The sequence below is a fragment of the Rattus norvegicus genome, chromosome 1, assembly GCF_036323735.1.
Source record: "Rattus norvegicus strain BN/NHsdMcwi chromosome 1, GRCr8, whole genome shotgun sequence".
NCBI lineage: Eukaryota > Metazoa > Chordata > Mammalia > Rodentia > Muridae > Rattus > Rattus norvegicus.
Window position 1 is genome coordinate 48,826,840 of NC_086019.1, and position 21,132 is coordinate 48,847,971.

The window sequence follows — 21,132 nt, forward strand, 5'->3', positions numbered from 1 at the left end:
GGCTTTTTATTAAGTAACCATTTTTAAAATAAGTTTTCACTTGTTTATTGAGCTATAAGTGAGTTCTTTGCTTATTAAAACATGGATTTTGGGGGGTTGGGGATTTAGCTCAGTGGTAGAGCGCTTGCCTAGCAACCGCAAGGCCCTGGGTTCGGTCCCCAGCTCCGAAAAAAAGAAAAAAGAAAAAAAAAAAAAAAAACATGGATTTTGAATGGGGCTGGGGGATGTCGGTGGTTAAGGACACTCACTACTCTGCCAGAGGATCCATGTTTGATCCACACAGACGATAGCTCACAACCGTCTATCGCATCAGTGCCGGGGATCCCATGCTCTCTTCTAACACTCATACGTGTGAAGTTAAATAGATTTTAATATAAACATATGCTGCTAAATCATTTTTAGTGTGGTCAATATGATCTGATTAAACGTTCTAGAATTTTCCGGACTTGTACAATACTTCTATACTTATCATGCATGTGGGTTGTACTATACTCAAATATTTTTTCATGTTTAGCAATAGTCTTAAATACTGTTTGCCCTTGATATACAGGGTGATGGGTCCCAGACTCCCTGTAACTATAAAACTCTGTTCAATTCCATTCACGGAAAAAACGGGCATAACATGCCCATAGAACTTTTACGCAGCCTCCCATGTATTTTGAACCATTTGTAGTGCAAACAGACGGTAAATAGCTGTTATGTTGTTTAGGAAATAATTGCGAGACAAGAAAGTCCGCCGGTTGTGGTGGTGCACACCGGTAGGATTTGCTGAAGGAGGCAGAGGCAGGAGGATCACGAGTTCGAGGCCAGTCTGGGCTACACATTTTTAGGGGTTGGGGATTTAGCTCAGTGGTAGAGCGCTTGCCTAGCAAGCGCAAGGCCCTGGGTTCGGTCCCCAGCTCCGGAAAAAAAAAAATTAAAAAAAAAAAAAAGAATGGGAGGGCGGCAATGTGGGGAGGATGGAGAGGGGAACACCCATAAAGGAGAGGAGGGGGAGGGATTAGGGGGATGTTTGCCCGGAAACCGGGAAAGGGAATAACACTCGAAATGTAAATAAGAAATACTCAAGTTAATAAAAAAAAAAAAAGTCCATGCACCATCAGTGCAGGTGCATTTTTTTTCTTTTCAGATATTTTCAATCTGAAACCGGCTGAATTCAGGGATGGGAATGTCTGAACACAAAGAATTGATTGTATTAGCATTATATAAGCCTCCTAGAACATAAATTTGTATAATTGTGTCTCACTGGGACAGTCCTATTAACAAGTACATAGACATTTTCTATTTGGCTTAAAATGCTTTGATAAATATCTTTGCTCACTTATCCAGTTCTGAAATGAGGATTTGTTCCTAGAAGCTGTTGGTCCCGGAGCTGTGGTTAATTTCAATTTTGGTATTATCAAATCAAATTATTTAAGCTAGAATTTTTTTTATCATTGTAAATAGATAATCACTTCCTCAAAGGGTTAAGGGGTGGGGGCTTCCAGTCTAGTATACAGAAAGAAGGCTCTCAATGGCTTTCCTTTTCCTGAAATGGGAACGACAACAGCCTGGACTGCCCAGATGGCTCAGCTGATATGGACACAGGCAGCCACAGTCTCAGTCTGAGCCCCAGGACCTATGTGGTGGAGGAAGAGAATAAACTCTTACTAGTTGTCCTCTGACCTCAACGCATGTGCTGTATGCATGTTCACACTCACAACTTGTGTGTGCGTGTCTTAGAGTTTCTGTTGTGGGGATAAAACACCATGATAAGCAACTTGGTGAGGAAGGAGTTTATTTTGCTTACACACACGCTCCCATTAAGGAAGGAAATCAGGGCAGGAACTTGGGGCAGGAACCCGAAGGCAGGAACTTATACAGAGGCCACAAAGGAACACTTGCTTACTGATTAACCTGCATTCTTACAGCAACAAGGGCCACCAGCACAGATGGGGGCTGGGAAACAGAGCTGGGCCTTCACACACCTTTCTTTAATCAAGAAAATACACAACAGGCATGTCTGAAGGTCAATCTGGTGGGGGCATATTTTCCCAAACGAGGTTCCCTACGTCCAATATGACTCTAGTCTTTGTCAAGTAGACATGAAACTAGCCAAGCAGTAACACACACACATATTTCCAAGCCTGACTATAGCATTGATCATGAGCTCAACACACACAAATATTCACAGAAAACTCTGTATTACCACTTAAACACTATTGTTGGCTGTAACTTGCAAAATTCTCTGGGCAGTAAAAAAAAAAAAGTCTGTGCTGGGGAGCAAACACAAGGGCTCATACATATGTGTCATTCATTCTCCCATCCCAGTACCAGAAGCCACAGTAAATTTAAATACCAACTTCGTGGGATAGTAGAGTCGATTTTATTCGTCTAAGAAGATAACATCCTTATTATAAACACATGTACTAAACTATGGCACCGATTAAGTTAAACCAAAGTTTCATCTTTGGCGAAAGTTTCACTGATCAATTTAAATCATTCGTTTATTAGTAAAACCCACGCAGATCCATCTGTGGACAAACTACTCTCAATTAAAGATGTTATAATTCGGACTTCTCTCTTCTTAAAGGAAACCTGTTGCGCCCCCCAAACCTCTTGAGGCATTTTTAAACAACCCAAAGGGCAGACGTGGGTCGTCTCAGATGGAGTCCCCAAGCGTTCAGGCCCAGAAGCCCAGGCCAGATCACAGCCTCGGGGAAACTCCATACAGGAGGCAGGATCTCCCAGCCTGGGAGCAGGAAGCCATTGCTCCGCCCGGGCTGGCCTGTCTGTGTGCCGCTGCTCGCAGTAGTCACCCCCAAGCACCCGGACCCCTCAGTAGCCCAGCCGTGGGCCCGGGATCCCAGTCGGGTGGCTCCCGTCAGCACCTGGGGATCGCTGTGCTCCTCAGGCTCGCAGCGAGCTGGGCTTGAGGCGCAGCCCCCCTCAGCGCCGCGCCCCGCAAACGGCTCGCAGTCAAAGACCAGGCCGCGACCCCGGCGCCCGTGCGACCCCGGCGCTCGTCCGACCCCGCAGCCGCCGCTCCAGCCAGGGAGCCGCACTCGGTGCCGCTGGCGGCGGGGTCGGGGCGGAGGCCAGGGCGGGCGAGGAGGCCGGGCTGCGGCCGAGGCCCCAGGCGCGCTTCCGCCGCGCACGCCGCGGTCCATGGGAGGCTTGGCCGGCGGGGGCGGGGGCCGCGCAGCCGGGGACTTTCAGGAACTGCAGGCGCGGGCGGCGGCGGGAGTCGCCGAGCCAAAGGGGCCGGAGCGCCGAGAGCAGGGCTGAGGCGGAGCCGCCGCGCCCGGCCGGAGCCGCCGAACCGCAGCCGGAGCCGTCCTGCCCGCCCGCCTAGGGCCGAAGCTCCGCAGCGCGGGAGACCAGCCGGCCCGCAGGGGCCGGGGAACCGCCCGCCATGGCCACCAAGGTAAGGGGCGCGCGGCGCAGGCCGAACCGGCCGTTCGGCTCCGCGGCGCCGTAACGAGGCCGAAGCCCCGGAGCGTCGCTCGCGAGTTCCCCCCAACCCCCACCCCGCGACCTCGGGCACGGGAGCGGGGTCACGCCGAGCGCTGGGGTCCGCTCACCCGGGGCGGCGGCGGCTCCGCAAAGTTTGCACCTAAGCGGAGACGGGCGCCCCAAGACGCGGAGTTCCCGCAGCCCCGGAGCCACGGGCCATCCGGACGCTGCCTCTCCGCACGGCGCCAGTCGCCTGCCTCCCTCCTCCGGAGGGCAGCCCGGCGCGCGAGGGGGCCGAGCCGAGCGGAGCCGAGCCGGGTGGGGAGGACGCTGCAGCCTCCCGGAGTCCCGCTTCCTCCGCGCCCACTGCCTTCTAGGCTCTCATTTTTTCCTTTTGTTTTTGCTGGCTTTTTCGGTTTGAATGGGACGTTTTCGGAGCGAATAAAGTATCAAGAGGGAAATGACTGTGCTTTTAGATTACGTGTTTGCCGGTAGGAAAAAAAAGAAAGAAAGAAAATATAAAAGGCCCAGGCCCCAACTGCTTAGTGGAACTTTGGTTCCTGCTTGGTAAATGACCAGAAGCCTTGGTTTGCTTATTTTTTGTTACTGTTTGTGAAATTAGCAGTCCATTTTTGTTATCTGAGTCTGCAAAAAACCAAACGAAAAAAAAATTAGTTTCTCCATTTCCCTTTTCTTGTGAGGTTTCAGTAGTAACTTGGGAATGAAGTAGCCCCCGAGAAAAGCCTGCACAGTCGGTTAACCTCTGATAGACCTGTGATGTGTGGGTAGCAGATTGACTTGTAACTCGGAGTTTGGATTATGTCACCTTTACAAACATCAACATGTCTTTTCCATAATTATTTTCGAAATAGCTAAGCTACATCTGGCTTGATGAAAACTTTTTTAAAGATGGGCGTTTATAGAAGGTAATTTAGAAAAGTGTTAAGGAATTTGGAAGTGCCTGATTTCATTTAGCCTGTTGAAGTTGGGGCCCAGATAAATGCAGTGTCCTGAATCTATCTAGGTGTATTGTTTATACATAAATGAAGCTTTTGTCAGGAACCTACTGCTGCTGTTGAAATAACTGCCTTGATAGTATATCTGAGCAGTTGTTGCTTGGTTGTATTAGATATGAAATAACTACCTACCTTTTCAGTATACTTATTTTGTGACAAACTTTGTTGGAGATAAAACCTAATTCAAGCAAAAGATTTCTACAGAAATCTGATTTTGAGGTTTGTTGCCAAGACGTTTCAGAAGTTGAAAATCCAATTACAGAGTTATCATGCAACCTTGACAGTGGTTTGTGACGTAGACCCTATTCTGTGAGGTCAGTTTGTAATATTTGTACTGAGCTGAGGCGCTCATGCCTATTTCAACTTAGCGACTAATGCACATATCCAAGCATGGTAAAAAGTTTTATTTGATGGTGGAGCCTTGTGTTTCCAGTGAAAAAACACAGCCATCCTTGAACTGAAATTGAGTTGCCTGTGACCTCAGTGCACACAAGCCTGACAACCTGTGTAAGCACTTCCTACTTGTTATCTGCTTCTGAAGGCAAATTCCAGTTCTCCTGGCTGTTGGTGCCCTTCCCTGCTTTGTAATCACAGTTCCAGGTGGCTGGCGTCCCCACAGACCAGATGACAAGCCACTGCCCTCTGAAGAAAGGGGCTGACTGGGGAGGCCTCATTCAAGGGAACTCTTCTGCAGTTTTCTCGTTTCCTATGTCCAGATGGTTCTTGTGTCAAAGCAAAGCTCCTTTTTGAGTTGACATTGTTGCATGCTAGCCCGGGACACACCTCTTCCCATATCCACAGACGGCAGATGAAGAGTTGGATTTCTTCCCTTCCTTTAACCCTGTAGGTGGTCAGGTATACTTAGCAAGTAGTGATGATGGACTCATAACACTTAAGTCCAAGTGCTGTCCAGGCTTTTGCTGTAAGAACTAAGTGTTGGGACATGACTGCGCCACCTGGACTTTGAGGTAGGGTTGGGGTGGCCTTAGCACTTATGGGAGAATGGTTTTAATTCTCCCCAGATACAGTTTTCATCTAAATCATTCCTACGGTACTTTCTTGAATATACACTTATCTCTGAAGTCACACGATTTTTTTTTTTGAAAAATATTTATTTTATGTGTATGGGTGTTTTGTCCACGTGTCTATCTGTGTGCCACATGCATCCCTGGTGTCCCAAGAAGAGGGCATTGGGTCCCCTGGAACTGGAGTTAACTGACAGTTGTAAGTAGCCATGTGGGTTCTAGGAACCTAATTCTGTTCCTCTGGAGGGGCAAGCAGTACTCCCAACCACTGGGTATCTTGCTAGCCCAGCATTTTCATGACTTTTAAGAGCTCTTGGTAGAGTCATAATAGGAAAAAGAGAGGGAAATCTTCTAGAACTTGAATTGGGCAGTTGTTCATTGCTGAAGACAATTAATCAGTAACTACATGCTTTAAGGGGATCATCTGGGTTTTGTTTCTAATCTTTCCCCAGTAGAATGCTGAGCTCTGCTTAAGTTCCTGCGCTGCTTGGAGTCCAGTCATGTCTTATTTAGCACACAGGGTGACAGGCCTTAGGAGTGTTTCAGCCTGTGTTAGATGCTTCCTAAGATTATGCTCTGACGTAATCCTGAAGTGAATTTGAGTAAACGAGTTTATCTAAAGGCGTCAGGCCTTGAGAATTGTTTGTATATGTAGAAATGGACATAAAGTAATTCATGGAGGTTGATTAGCTCTAAGTTCCATAGCAGGATTAACACTTGCTAATTGATTTGGAGGATCCTTTTGCTGTTACATGGTCATTTTATAGCACTAATAAAATTCTTGGAGTGCCTCATCCCTCCCCTTCCAGCTTCCCGTTCCAGACATAGTATATGACGTTATATGTATGTGTATGTTATGCATCTTTTTGGGTGCATTAGATGAGTGTGGAACAGGAGAAATCCGGGCAGGAAATGAGGCCCTGTACTGGACTAGGTTCTGGGGACAGTTTAAAAGCAACTTTGCGAACTCTTCTAAGCAAACACTCCTTCATTTGAATAACGGAAGCCCCTATCGATGCTTCTTAAGGATTAAAGTTAAGGGCTGCAGGGATGGGCTCAGATGGTAAAGTGCACAGGCATGGGGGTTCCATAATCCAGAAAGCCAAGTGTGCATCTTTAGTTACAGCCCTGGGAAGACCCTGAGCAGGCCCCACTGGTTCCAGCCTGATCTAACCTCGAGTCAGCTAGCTAATGTGTGCGCGCACACAAACACAAATTAAACTTGTTTTCTAGTTTTTTGGAAGGTGGGGTTTTGGGTTTTGAGACAAGGTCTCACCATGTAGCCCTCACTGGCCTGGCACTTGCTCTGTAAACCGGGCTGACTGGTAACACCTAGATATCTATGGGTCTGCTTCCTCAGTGCTGGAATTAAAACCACAGTGCTACCACACCTAGCTGGCTTTTACAATTATAAAAACAGTGTAGCAGCTGCTTCCCAATCACCTCTCTGTAACAGTATTTTATTTGTCTTAAATATCTGTGTATGTGTAGTGAAAGGAAAGTCCTGCAACAGTAGAAACATGAACCAGTTTTTTAAAGAGGAAGAGGTTAGAAGGCATAACAGGTTTGCAAAGATGACTTTTACTGTGTCTTGCCTGTATATTGATCATCAGAAATTAAATAATAGCTTGGCTTTAACTGCTTAAAACTTGGGAGCTTTCAACAGGATTTAGTGGTGTCCACTTGTAATCCTAGTTCAAGGGAGGTAGAAACAGGGAAATCCAAGTTTAAGGCCAGTCTGGGCTCTGTACTGAGACTGTGTGAAGCAGGCCCTGTAGGTGTGCATTCTGTTCCTTCTTGGATTGCTGTCCTTTGAGCCTTCTCTGTGCTTGTGAAGTCAGCCCAGAGCATCACTTCCAGAAGCCTCTCATGCCATGCCCTGCTTAGAGTCCTGACATCCTTCCCAACTGCCAATTATGTGTGCTTCCATGACTGGTGGCTGCCTCCCTGAGGATGCTGTGGGCCCCTGGAGGCTGGAGTTGTGGGTTTGCTTACCTTTGTATCCCCAGCGACAGTTTGGAAGAGCACGGTGATGTTCTGCTGAACACCATACAGTACACATTGTATTGTATAGCGACTCATACGTTATAACTGAACTAGAGTAGTTCATCTCCAACTTTAAGTTAACTGTCTTGTAAAGTACGCATGCACAATGCAAAAATTATACCCAGTTTAGGTATTAGTAATGTTTTGAAATATAATTGATCTACTCATGGTTACATTTCTTAGTGTGTTAAAGTAGTGGGAAGCAGCACCACATTTTGAGACTCCAAAAGTTCTCGTTAGCCTGTGGGTTGTCAACGTTGTGCATGACTTTCAAATGCTGAAGATTTTCCTGTTATCTTTTTTTGATTATTTCTAATTAGATAGCATACCAGGCAATCTGATTGACAACCAGTACTGTAGGTAGAACTTTGTTGAGACTAAGCTTATACTTAGGAGCAATTTCATCAGTATGTTCTCTGTGCAGAAAGGGAGGGTAAATCAGTTCTCTGTATGTCCATAGTCTGTGACTGTCCATTAGGTTGACCTTGTTAAATATGCTGTATGCATCTACACCCTTTCTGATTCATTGTCTGTAGTTGCTGGAAATACTAAAATGGTGGGCTTTTGCGGAAGAGGAGAAGAGCAGATTTTAAGAGTCAGGGGACCCAGGAGCCTGCTGTGATTTAGCGCCTTCTAGACTTATCCATGACACCTCAACAATGTGGTTGCCTAAACAAAACCTGCATAGTGACCTCACAGTCAACATACCAATGGGGATGGAAATCTCATCCGGCCCCACCCACAAACCTGCATAGTGACCTCACAGTCAACATACCAATGGGGGTGGAAATCTCATCTGGCCCCACCCACAGTAAAGTGACTGCTGAGAGAGGGGAATCCAAGACTCTCTAGGGACAAGACCCTTGATGGGTTATCCAGGCTCAAGTGGTCAGCTCTAAACACGTGTACATATGAGCAACTGTAAATGTACTGAGGTGCTGTGTGTATGTGAGTGTGTCTCTGTGTGTGAGTGTGTCTGTGTGTGAGTGTGTCTGTGTGTGTGTGCCTCTGTGTGTGTATGTCTCTATGTGTGTTTGTGATTCTGTGTTTGTCTGTGTGTGTGTCTCTGGGTGTGTGTGTGCCTCTGTGTGTGTGTGTGTGCCTGTGTGTGTCTATGCGTGAGTGTTTCTGTGTGTGTGTGTCTCTCTATGTGTGTGTGCCTCTGTGTGTGAGTGTGTGCCTCTGTGTGTGTCTCTGTGTGTGTGCCTGTGTGTGTGTCTCTATGCGTGAGTGTCTCTGTGTGTGTGTGCCTGTGTGTGTCTCTATGCGTGAGTGTCTCTGTGTGTATGTGTCTCTCTATGTGAGTGTGCCTCTGTGTGTGTGTCTCTATGTGTGAGTGTGCCTCTGTGCGTGTGTGTGTGCCTCTGTGTGTGTTTCTGTGTGTGTATATGTGTGAGTGTGTCTGTGTGTGTGTCTCTGTGTGTGAGTGAGTCTGTGTGTGTGTGAGAGTGTGTGTGTCTATCTATATGTGTGAGTGTATGCGCTCACACGTCTGTGCTCACATCAGTAACAGTGACGATCACAGAGGATGAGGTTGAGTTTGTGAGATTGGCCAGCTTGTAGAAAGGAGGGGGATGGATGAAAATGTTATAAATACAGCAGGCCATATGCAAAATCCTAAAAAAAAAATTGTAACAGATTAACTGAAGCTATAAAACCCAAGAATAAATAAAAGGGTTGGCTCAAACAGTTCCTCTAAGCTTACTAGTATTTTTCAGGTAGATTATACCTTTTCATGTGTATCAGGTAGCCCTCCATTACTAGCTATGAAGGGCCTTGTTCCTGTAAAGTTCCTGCTAACTGGGCGGTGGCAGAGCGGGCCTCTAGTTGCAACACTTGGGAGACAGAGGCAGGCAGGTCTGAGTTCAAGGCCCGCCTGGTCTATAGGGCTAGTTCAGGACAACAAAGGCTACACAAGGGAACCCTGTCTCAAAAACTCAAAACCAAACCAAAGCTAAAACAACAAAAAACCCCAATCTCTTCTTCTGCTGTTAACCTGACATCATTAGTTTCCACTATAAGTATTGATTGAATTGTATCTTTCCATCCAAGCTGTCCTTGAGATGCTCCTGATTATGCATGCTGTAATTTACCTCCTCCTGGCTACCACTTCGCAGGCCAACTGAGGGTCAGTCAGCTCTCCAGTGGGGTTGGGGTGGGGTTGGGAGCTATACCTGCCTCTCCTAATCCCAGGTTTTGGGGAGATTTGTGTTATATACCCCCGCCCCTCCCCCAACTCCCCAGTGGAGAATGCAGGTCTATCGGTGTCTCTAAGCTAAAGTCTGAAATCAGTCAATATCACGTTCCTTTTTTGAATTTAAAAATAACTTAAAGGTGCATAACTACAATGATTTCCCCAGTACAGTCAGTTACTACTTAGCATTAAATAAAATAAAGATATTTTCACTGTATAGAGTTGATGGTTATTTAGATGGGATTCCTTTGGACCCTATCTTTGTATAGCATATTTTCTTATATTTAAGTTCTTTGCCTCTGTCGTGGGAGTGCTGGGATTAAAGGTGTGCACCACCACACCCAGCTTCGGCCCTTTCTTCGGCCTTTTTCTTTTACTTAAAGTTGGAATTCTTGTTAAAGAAGGTTTGTTATTGATAACCTGGGAAATAGATTTTTCCTGTCCATCCATCAAAGATGGCTTTGCAGGTGTGAGCTCTAGGCTGACCACATTGTCGCTGCTGAGAAGCCCTGGCTACAGTTGTTTTCAAGTGCCCTGCATCTCTTCTACCTGTTTTAGGACCCTGTCTTCTGCGTTCTGAAGTCCATTGTGGTGTCAGTGTGGATTAGTGGGCATAGCTTGGGGCTTATGAGGTGTTGGGGGTGGGTCGTGTTCTAGTTTTTAAAAGTTCTATTTGGTTCAATAGTTCTGCCTGGTTATTCTTTAATGTCTGATTCCTTACTCATTTTTTCAAGTTTCTGATCTGTCCGGTTGAATAACAGAAGCCAAAATCAGTGTTTCTCTTCTGCTCATCTTTCTTCATGGTCTTGGTTTTCTTGAGTGTTTTGCTATTTTATTTTTTCCTTGGAACTGAATCTGAGTGAGTTCTGATCCTTACACTACAGTTGTGTTTCTCCGGCAGAGCTTGTGTTAGTCCCAGTCCCCCGAGAGGCCTCCTCCCAGTCTTCCCCCCTTCATTTGCTTCCTTTTGCTTGTTTTTCTAGCCATGCCAGACAGCATGGACTTGGGCCTCAGCTCTCAGGGTGCATTCCCTCCTTCACTGGCCCTACACCTGGGCAAGCCCGCTCCTTGCTGTCCCCTTCTGTCTCTGTCTCTCTGGGGTCCTGCTGCAGCCTCATTATCACCGCTGGAGTTTTCTCTCTTACTTCCCTGACTCCCTCAGGCCTAAGTGCAGCTCAGGTCATGGGTGCAGGCTGAGATTCTGCGTGGCATGTGTACCTCTCCCGGGATTTTCTTTGTTTACTTTGTTTTGGAGCTTTCCAGAGCTTTTCCTTTGTGCTGACTCAGCAACATGTCTTGTAGGCCATGTGATCATCTGCTGTTTGTTTGAAATTTTTATTGCATTTTGTTGTTCCTGCTTGGAATAGAGCCAAGTCCGAGTATTCTGGAAGCACTCTGGAGCGTGAAGAGAGTGGAGCGTGCACACAAGCTGTGTAAATCTCATCTTTGGAGATGTTTGTGTGAGCATTTGGATAAAACAAGAGATACTGCCAAGCTTTCAAAATTGTACATTGTGTGCATTTCCCAACTTCCCTGTTGGCATTTCTTTTTTTTCTCATGGTCATTAAAACCATGATATTCTACCCTTCCCACTCATTTTTAGACATAAATATAGTATTTATAAATTATTTAGACATTATAAATATAGTTGACTCAATTTTTCTGACTTGTTTTTAATATCTGAACATTGAGTCATACCCTATGACAGGAAAAGGCAGGACTCACAAAAGTAACAGACTTTCTCTGCTTCTACATGAGGAACGGCATTTAGTGATGAGATGTGTGGTGTTCTGTTAGAGTGCTCTTTAGTAGACTTAGCCTGCCTGGCAGGACCAAAAGTGCATTTCAAGTGTCTAGTCACCCTGACTGGGCTCAAATCTTATGCAGTACTTGTCATATGAGGCCATGTTTAGGACCCAGTGAAGAACATGTGCTGGGCAAATAGTCTACTGCCCTGGCTTATTCCAGATTTCCCAGTGACAAGGACAGAGCATTTACAAGTGGATAGTTACTCTTACAGTGATGTTTCTATATACTATTCTTGGTTTGCAGTGCTTAGAACGTGTTCTAGGGCCAGGGTTCTCAGCCCGAGGATTTTCAGATTTTTAAATCATTATTTCTCCTTTTTATATAATCCTAGATCCCAGCCTAGGGAATGGTGCCAACCACAGTAGGAAGGTCTTCCCACCTATCAATATATTATCAATATAACCCCCCATAGACATGCCCAGACGCTAACCTTTGCCAAGATCATTTCTCACTGTATGCTCAGAGGCTTGTATGATAAGTGATTCTAGATCCTGCCAAGCTGACAATCAATACAAACCAGTACAAATACTAATCAGGTCATAATACCTTTCCGGATGAAGTCTTTCTCAGTGAATTGTACTTTCATATAATGTTGCTGTATGAGATGGCAGTGTGTGCATGAGAGAGATGGCAGTGTGTGTGTGAGAGAGATGGCAGTGTGTGCATGAGATGGCAGTGTGTGCATGAGATGGCAGTGCGTGCATGAGAGAGATGGCAGTGTGTGCATGAGATGGCAGTGTGTGCATGAGAGAGATGGCAGTGTGTGTGTGAGAGAGATGGCAGTGTGTGATGGAGTGACCTTTGAGACTCCTGTTGTCCTCTGTTATAACTGTAGCCAGTTCATGAAAGTTTGAGATTTCCTTTGAATTTTACATTGAGGAAAGAAATGCCCTCAGAATGCAGTGTACTAATAACCCTGTGACCTAGTATTGCAGTGGTAGACTGACATAGAGATGGGGAACCTGGGTTCAGATCCCACAGAAGTCTAGTTACGGTGCTGCAGGAAAGTCCTCAAGGCTCACTTTCCTCCTCTGCAAAACGTACAGGTTGAATGGATTCAGTGCACAGTCCACACTGGCAAAATAAAGAAGTATATTGATAAATAAAATTACTTTTTTTTCACTGTACAACAGATTTCATCCCGTTTGCCCCAGGAAAGTTGAACTATAATCTGTTGATCCCTAGAGTTGATCATAGACCTGAGGGTTGAAGGTCTTTACATTTGGGGTTCCCTCAACTGGCCTTATATATGACCTTGTCTTGCCCTCTAGTCCCCCCAACCCTTGAGGGGCTTGCTCTTCAGTTTGTGCTCCTTAAGCTGAGAGTTCAGTCCACCTACCCTCCTGTATCTCAGGGCATGGGAGCCATTTGCAGGTTCCATGCTGGGTGGGGGCATGCAGATCTCTGCGTGGCTTGATGTTTTCCGAGCAGTCTACCAGGTGTCCATTTGGGTGCTGGAGGCCAGCTGCAGACTCTCCAGGTCTCACCACTGTATCTGGACTTTGTCTGTTTCCCACTGCCTTTGCCCAGAGCCCCAGCTCCCTTTCCTGCCTTTGTTTCTGTAGGAGGCAGAGAGAAGGGCTTTGTGTCCTTGCTTGTGCTCTCCCCCCACCCCTCTCTCAGGATTCTCACAGGTGGTTTCTGTAGACTGATTTGTCACATCTTTCAAGATAGTGGTACCAATGGTTTGAGTTAGAGAAGAGCAGGAGAAACCCACCCAGGGAGGAGGAAGAAGAAGAAGAGGAGGAAGAAACCCACCCTAAAGATCCAAAGCAGCACTACCAAAGTATTATCTCTACCAACTGAGCTTAAGAGCCAATTGACCAATGGATCTGACTTTAGAGCAGGAAATAGTTGCTATGGTTGCAGTGTGGTTTTGTAGTATTATAAACATAGAACGTAACGTAGGATTCATACACCCAAGTAGCAACCACATTGAGTCCAGTGTCTTCTTAGCATTTAGGTTGTAGAGGCAGGGAGATCAGAAGTTCAGGGTTGTCCTCTACTAGCAGTGAGTTCCTGGCCAGCCTTGTCTCATACAAACAAACAAGCAAGCAAGCAAGCCGTATTAATACCTTCTTTCTGTGTAGAGCAGAATCATACTGAGTTTACAGGAACTCCGTTGGGTCCTCACTATGTGAGTCTTTCTGCTACTTTGTCCTCTCACAAGTTTCATCAGGCACTTATTGGGCCAAAGAATGTTGAAATGTAAGGAGTATCCAAGAAAATAATTTTTCAAACTGCCATCCTCTGGGGACTAGAAAGATGGTTCAGTGAGTAAGGGCACCAGCTGCTCTTTCAGAAGACCCAGGGTTCAATTTTCAGCACCCATAGGACAGTTCACAACTGTCTGTAACCTCAGCTCCAGGGAATCTGACACCCTCACACAGACATATATATGCAGGCAAAACACCAATGCATATAAAATAAAGTCAAACCCTCCCCTCAGGACTTTCTCCTGTGGAATTCACCTTCTAGTGGGGATGGCCAGTTCATGAGGCGAGTGAGGAGAGGGCCTGCAAGGGCGAAATTCATGTGTTTTAAGTGGTGAGTATGTATTGCACAGTGGGAGGTGTAGTGGTCAGTGAAGTCCCACAGGAAGGTGACAAGTGGAGATCTGGAAGAGGGAGTGGTCCTGGCTGTGCATGTCTGGCCAGCACCTGAAAAGGAGGCACAGGATTGGCTGTAGGCTGTGGCTGGGGCCTTGTATTGATTTGGCAATGTGAAACCTTCAGGAAGAAAGGTTTTCACCACACCCAGATGACTGGCTCCTTTGCTCCTCACTGAGCTTGCCTTTGTTGGTCAGAGCTAACTGCTATGCTGTTCGTTTTGATACTGAATTGAAGCCTTTAATTCCTTCTTAAAACTTAATTAATTGATTGTATCCAGCACACTCTTTGCTGTATATAAGCCAATCAGTGAGTTTCAGAAGAGCTGGAGGACCATCCTTTTAGACCTTGAATATCCCAATCAGTGAAACAAGACCATATCTAATGTGATTAATCTGAAGCTCAGATAGAAGCTTTGAACCACACTACTGGACATGTAGGCACATAGCCCATAGGACCATTCATTCCTTTGAGCTAAAATAGCCTGGTTGCCCTGACCTCCCTGAGGTCCACCCAGATAAACTATTTCCACACGTCTGGAATACTGAGGCTCAATTAGGCCTGACTGCATTCCTCTGTTGATGTGCATCACTGATGCTGGTTTCTGGTGTAACTCCCAAAGACTCCAGTCTTGAACAGAGCAGGGTATGAGGCAGCTGGAGAACCGAGAACTGGGTCAGAGTGTTCCTCTGGGCTCAGAAGAAATGACATCATCCTGGCTTAGGACTTCGAGAGTCAATGAATCTTTGTTCTTCTGTGGGTTATCCGGTGATTTTGTTTGTTTATTTGCAACATATTAATGGAGTTTCATAAAAATTCCATGCCTGTGAGTTGTTAATATAGTATCCAAATATTTTGGCATACTTCATTATTTTTTATTATAGCTTTTTGTAAAAAATTCAAACCTAGACCAAAGTAGAATGGTACAGTGGAGCAGCCCAGGCCACACAGCAACCATAGTGATGAGATTTTGGACAGTGTGGCTTTTGTCAGGCCTCCGTCCCCCCGTCTCCCTTCCCTCAGTATTTTGAAGAAAGTTCAGACCTTATTTCACGGAAAATATTTTCATATATATATATATCTCAAAGACTTTCCAAAAATATACTATTAAACCCATTATCATATTTACACATTAAAAAATAACTTAGTAGTAAATATTTGGTCTTAGCAATAAGCCTTGTAAACACATAATAAATTGTTTTCTCTGTTTATATTGCTTATGGTGATTAAGGTGAAGACAGAGCCATCTAGTTAATTTAGATGGTATTAGTGTCTTAGGGTTTTACTGTTGTGGAAAGACACCATGTCCAAGGCAACTGTTATAAGACAACATTTGATTGGGGCTGGCTTACAGGTTCAGAGGTTCAGTCCATTATCATCACAGTGGGAGCATGGCAGCATCAGGCAGGCATGGTGCAAGAGAAGCTGAAAATTCCACCTCTTGTTCCAAAGTCAGACAGGAGAAAAGTGGCTTCTAGGTAGCTGGGAAAAGGGTCTTAAAACCCATGCCCATAGTGACACACCCACTCTAAGACCACACCTCCACATAGTGATACTTTCTGGGCCAAACATATTAAAACCATTACAATTAATAATTGTCAGTTGTGTGAACTGTTCATGTTAAAAACAAATTTGCTGTAGAGGGGGTTGATATAGCGTGATATACTTAGAAGCTTTAAGATCCTTGCATGTGCACATGTGTGCACATATTAACTTGCTAACTCCACTCATTCAGCAGAAGAGTGGAGACGAGGGAGATTGATTGCAGCTGAGGTGGAAGATGGCTGGGCAGCTCTGAGCTCCTTGGTGCCTGAAGTTGTTTACAGACTGATGGAAATGAAGATTAAGGGGAAACACTGGACACCTCTTTTTAACTGAATGTGGAAGCATCCATGTAATTTTAAAATTTTCAAAGCTTACTTTTAATGATGGTTCTTAAATGCTTTAACCCCCCCTCCTAGCCTACCACCCACCAGGGGTAGTGGAGAAGAAAGGATGTGGGGGAAGTGGACCTGTTTAAAAATTGTTCTTTGGTGGGGCTGGGGATTTAGCTCAGTGGTAGAGTGCTTGCCTAGGAAGCGCAAGGCCCTGGGTTCGGTCCCCAGCTCCGAAAAAAAAGAACCAAAAAAAAAAAAAATTGTTCTTTGGAGCAAATCCTATCTGCATTGTCAGGAAATCAGCAGTTCAGTTCACAGGGCAGCAGCAGCAGCAGCAGCAGCAGCAGCAGCAGCAGCAGCCGCCGCCGCCGCTGCCAACACTCCAAATGCTTCACGGATACACCAGCAGTCCTGTTTGGTAGAGACAGGATAGCAGCAGCAGTGGCATGACCTAGCAGAGACAGCTAGGCCTCAGCTGAACGGGCACGAGTCAGCAGGAGGGATTTGGACCAACAGGAACGCCAGGAGAAGTTCTCAGCTGTTCCTCTCTCAACGAAGTGAAGATAAGTGAAGACTTGAGACCGAGAGGCGTTGCACAGCTAGCTCTACAAGCAAGACCTTCTCACAGTCTTTTGGGCCCTACTTATACTTTCTCCAAATATCAGGTGTCCTCCACTGGTCCTGCTTCAGCATGTGTCTTGCCTCAGCATGTGAGTCTGTTTCAGCTGACATCACTCTGCCACTTGGCCCAAGTCTGCAGAAACAGCAAGAAGCCTCAGCACAGCACCAGAAGGTTTTTTTGGGCAGTTTTCTCTATGGAGTTCCAACAAAAGGAGCTCAACTTTGCAATGTAAGGCAGACCAATACATGTGTGTTGTTAGCCAAGAATCCTTCATCACGTGTCCTTTCAAGTGTTTGCTTTAGCAAAATGTCCTCTCACCTGTGTCCGCTTCAGGAAAACACTCCTTCACCTGTCTGCCCCAACAAAACACCGTCCAACACAACCGACTTTCCAAAGAACCCATCGAGTTCCCACTTCACATCCGCCTGTCCCCAGTCCTTAGCTATCAGGCAGTGTCCTCCCTTGGAGCACATTCCTGTGATGGCAGCTCTTTAGGGATCTGTTTTGTATAACCCACATCGTAATGCATGTCGTACAGCTTCCATTTTTAGTTTGTCGTAAAGAGCTCGAAGACTTGGAAAGCGATTTCAAATCATCATGAGTAGAGAATTGTAGATTTTCAGAGATACTACCCATGTGTCTTAGATGTTGGCCTGGTCAGACTTACTGAGCTCTTTAGTGATTTCCTGTTAAGGTTCCTCGAATTGTTCTAAGAGACTTCAAAGACTGTTTTTACTCAGCTCATCATTTGAGCAATAATTTTACAGCTCCAGTGACAAGTACATGGCTATAAACTGGCTTAGAAACCATCCCCACTATCTCTTTGCAAGCATGTGATTCGTTGGTGGAATCAGAACTACTCCCATGTTTAGAGTAGGTGGCTACAGGCGAAGATCGCCACGTGCCATATAACAGAGTATACCTTGCATTTGATAGGTTTCTAAGGTGAGAGCCTTCTATAAGTGAGTCCTTTTTTTGTACCATAGGCTGGCCTCAAGAATGCAGTTCCCCCAACCAGCGTCTAATATTTGGGGATGATAGGCATGTGCCACATACCCAGCAGGAGTCCAGTTTTGAGATCTGTGACAGGTTACCCTTAATGACTTACGGTAGAGTACAGTTCTTATGAATCCCAGATTTGGCATTGGATAGAATGGATCAGGTCAGGTACTGAATTCAGTATGCTTTTGTTACTTAGTATTGCAGCTTGACCCCCTTTCTTAAGTCTGTCAGGAGCCTAATGCCATGTCAAAATTTACTAAATAATTAAAATACATGTCTTCAGTCAAAGTACATTCTAAGAAATTATGTTTAAAATGTTAGTGATAGTTTCTTGAAGAAATGTGGTGGCAGAATTTTTCTATACTACTTTATAAACGGGCAGAGAGTTCATAGCTGTTAAATGTAGAGAATCTTACGGTTGGAATAGTTACAGGTGACCGAGTACTTACAGGGTTTGGAGGCACTCTTTGATTTCACCCTACATGCAAGGGGACTGTTTAATTTTTTTTTTTTTTTTGTTCTTTTTTTCGGAGCTGGGGACCGAACCCAGGGCCTTGCGCTTCCTAGGCAAGTGCTCTACCGCTGAGCTAAATCCCCAACCCCAACTGTTTAATTTTTGAGAAAACCTATTCTGCTAGTGGTGACAAGGTCTAAGCTTTCTGGGTGTGTCAGTCCACCCTGTGTTCATTGTTTATAATGCAAGCGAAGTAATTGGGTTTACTGGTAAGGATATAAAAATAACGAAGCACAACCAATGTTATCTCTATTTTTATTTGTAAGAAATCGAACCCAAACAACAGTTACTTACTCCAGCGCCATGTTAAATACCCACGAGAAGGGGCTGGACAGACCTCCCAGACTGAATCCTCTCGGAATCCTCTCGGCACACTTGCCGTTCACAGCAGTGCTCTCGTCTCTGCCTGTGGAGGTTGTCTCCTCACAGTGCTTCTGTTTTACCCATCAGTGTGGTGTGAGTGTTCCTTCCTCATGGGCTTCAGGGTGATTTCTCTTCCTGTGTGTCTGCACAGGCTCATGCAGCAGGCGGTGGACGAATCAGGGAGTGATGTCTTGAGGCTCGCTGGGAAGGCAGACTTTTCATCATCATATAAGATGCTGCAGTCCGGCTCCACTGCTTCCCAGGAGGTCAGTCCCTTAGGCTGAGCATCTCCATTTGTAATTGTGCCAGAGCCAATCATTTCCTTCATAGAGAAGCTGAGTGTGTAATGCTCGGAATCACCACACAGTATCATATACAAAAATCATCCCACCTCCCTCGTACTAATTGCTTTCTAGCTAATTATGTTCTAGATCTCTCCCTTGAGGTAGTTATGAGGTTACCTATGTGATTTACTAGACACTAGTGTGACACTAACAAGATGGGGCAGAGGGACAGCCGAGCAGGCTGCTGCTCAGCAGTAGGGCACTAGCTTAGCTTGTGAGACCCTGGGTCTGTCCCAGCAAGCCAAGCCTCACACACATCCAAACCCCAGCTCCTGTGAGGCTAGAACGGGAGGGAGGGAGGGAGGGAGGGAGGGAGGGAGGGGGTAAAAAGACAACCAAAAAAAGCCAAAGCCTAGAAATGAGTATTCTGAGGATGGAGAGATGGCTCAGCAGTTAAGAGCACTGGCTGCTCTTCCAGAGGTCATGAGTTCAATTCCCAGCAACCACATGGTGGCTCACAACCATCTGTAATGAGATCTGATACCCTCTTCTGGTGTGTCTGAAGACAGCTACAATGTCCTTAAATATAATCAATCAATCAATCTATCTATCTTAAAAAAGAGAGAAAGAAATGAGTGTTCTGTGTCTTACCGTGTCTGTAAATCATGGACATGACAGTAACCAGTCTCACAGAGAGAAGATGCTTACTGGTAATGCTGGCATGCAGCCTTTAACTGAAATGCAGGAAAGCACGTCACTAGCAAAAGAAGGATTAGAAAAATGAGCAGGCTTTCCTGAATTATAAATCCCTGGAAAACCGGAATATCTCAAATTATAGATGTTAAAGTTTTCTAACTTAAAATTTTGATTTCATTCATTTTGGTTATTGAGCTTTGTCAACTAAGGCATTAGTGTTGAGAGCTGAGCCAAGGAGCAAATTGGAGAGGAGAGTGATTCCTTTGCCGCTGGCCAGGCAGGAGGGCTGAATACCTACATCTCTGTCTGGTGTCTTACTCATTGGATCTGCTTTTAGGAATGCCTTCCTTAGAGTGGCTTTTATTCCTAGGTTATATTAGTGGCACTCCCTTTGCTTTGAATGCCAGGTCATTTGCATAGAGAGCAGTGAGGCCCTGCTATAAATAAGATGCTAATCTTAAACCTCCCTGTCAGCATCCTTTGTGTGTGGCTGCTGTCTGTTTTCCCACTTGGCCCTGTGCAGCTCTTGACTGTGCCTTTACATTTTTGGTCCTCTGTCTTGCCTTGCCTCATGTCTGTTCTTTGTTCTCCAGTAGCTACTCTGTAGAGTTCAACCTAAATCGTACCTCCTTAACTATCTTATTAGCCCTGCCCAGGGGAGGCTCTATCCCTCTACTTGTCTTTAAACAAGCATCCCTTGGCTTGGAATTCCAAGCTGTGCATGGAAACAAATGCTTCTTTTGTCAAGGAGGGAGTCTTGTTTGCTTTTCAACACTCTCCCTCCAAGAACAGAACCTGGTTACAGCAAATGACTAGTCCGTGTTTGCTGTTGTTGATAAACTCAGATCATTTCCCTTGTTTGCATCTGGCCACACTGGTCATTAGCTTCAGCAAGCATGTATCTTCCTTCAGGATGCTGAGTTCAAGAATGGCTAAACAGAAAAACCAACTCTGTTGGGGGAAAAGTCTTCCCTCAGTCTGTGGTAAAAAATTTAGAAAGTATAATTAAGAAATATGTTTGGGGAGGGTTGAAGAAATACTCAGTCAGTACAGTGCAAGTCACGGGGACCTGTGCCTTGTGAGTCTGTATGGAACCATATCATTAGGGTGAGGACACAGACAAGCATACTCCTGGAGCTAACAGCCCAGCCAGTCTAGCCAGATGGTGTGAACCAGGCTCAGTAAGAGACCCTGTCTCAAAGGAAAGTGGCAAGCAGGACTGGAAGATACTCATTGTTGACCTCTGACCTCTGCATGTGTACATGTACACACACACACACACACACACACACACACACACACACATAAGATGAGCATTAACCACACATTACACCTCACACAATAATAGTAGGAGATTTCAACACCCCACTCTCATCAATGGACAGATCATGAAAACAGAAATTAAACAGAGACGTAGACAGACTAAGAGAAGTCATGAGCCAAATGGACTTAACAGATATTTATAGAACATTCTATCCTAAAGCAAAAGGATATACCTTCTTCTCAGCTCCTCATGGTACTTTCTCCAAAATTGACCATATAATTGGTCAAAAAACAGGCCTCAACAGGTACAGAAAGATAGAAATAATCCCATGCGTGCTATCAGACCACCACGGCCTAAAATTGGTCTTCAATAACAA

The 21,132-nt window shown here is 45.4% G+C and overlaps 1 protein-coding gene and 1 long non-coding RNA gene across 5 annotated transcripts in view; one reads left to right on the forward strand and one right to left on the reverse strand.

Moving 5' to 3' along the window:
* The first annotated feature begins 221 nt into the window (after positions 1-221).
* Snx9 (sorting nexin 9) overlaps positions 222-21,132 on the forward strand; it is an 88,155-nt gene continuing 67,244 nt past the window's right edge. For 2 of the 4 annotated variants that reach the window (XM_039090760.2, XM_039090763.2), the window contains exons 1-2: positions 222-3,406; positions 18,664-18,778. In XM_039090760.2, the coding sequence (XP_038946688.1) occupies positions 18,668-18,778 (111 nt within the window). In that variant the 5' untranslated portion in view covers positions 222-3,406; positions 18,664-18,667. The remainder of the gene's footprint in view (positions 3,407-18,663; positions 18,779-21,132) is intronic. The other 2 variants (XM_039090771.2, NM_001127637.1) reach the window with 2 other exon arrangements.
* LOC134484994 (uncharacterized) lies at positions 4,835-8,225 on the reverse strand. Its single transcript, XR_010062880.1, has 2 exons — positions 7,472-8,225; positions 4,835-5,292 (listed from the first exon to the last, which is right to left on the reverse strand). It is a non-coding gene; the product is annotated as an uncharacterized LOC134484994 (long non-coding RNA).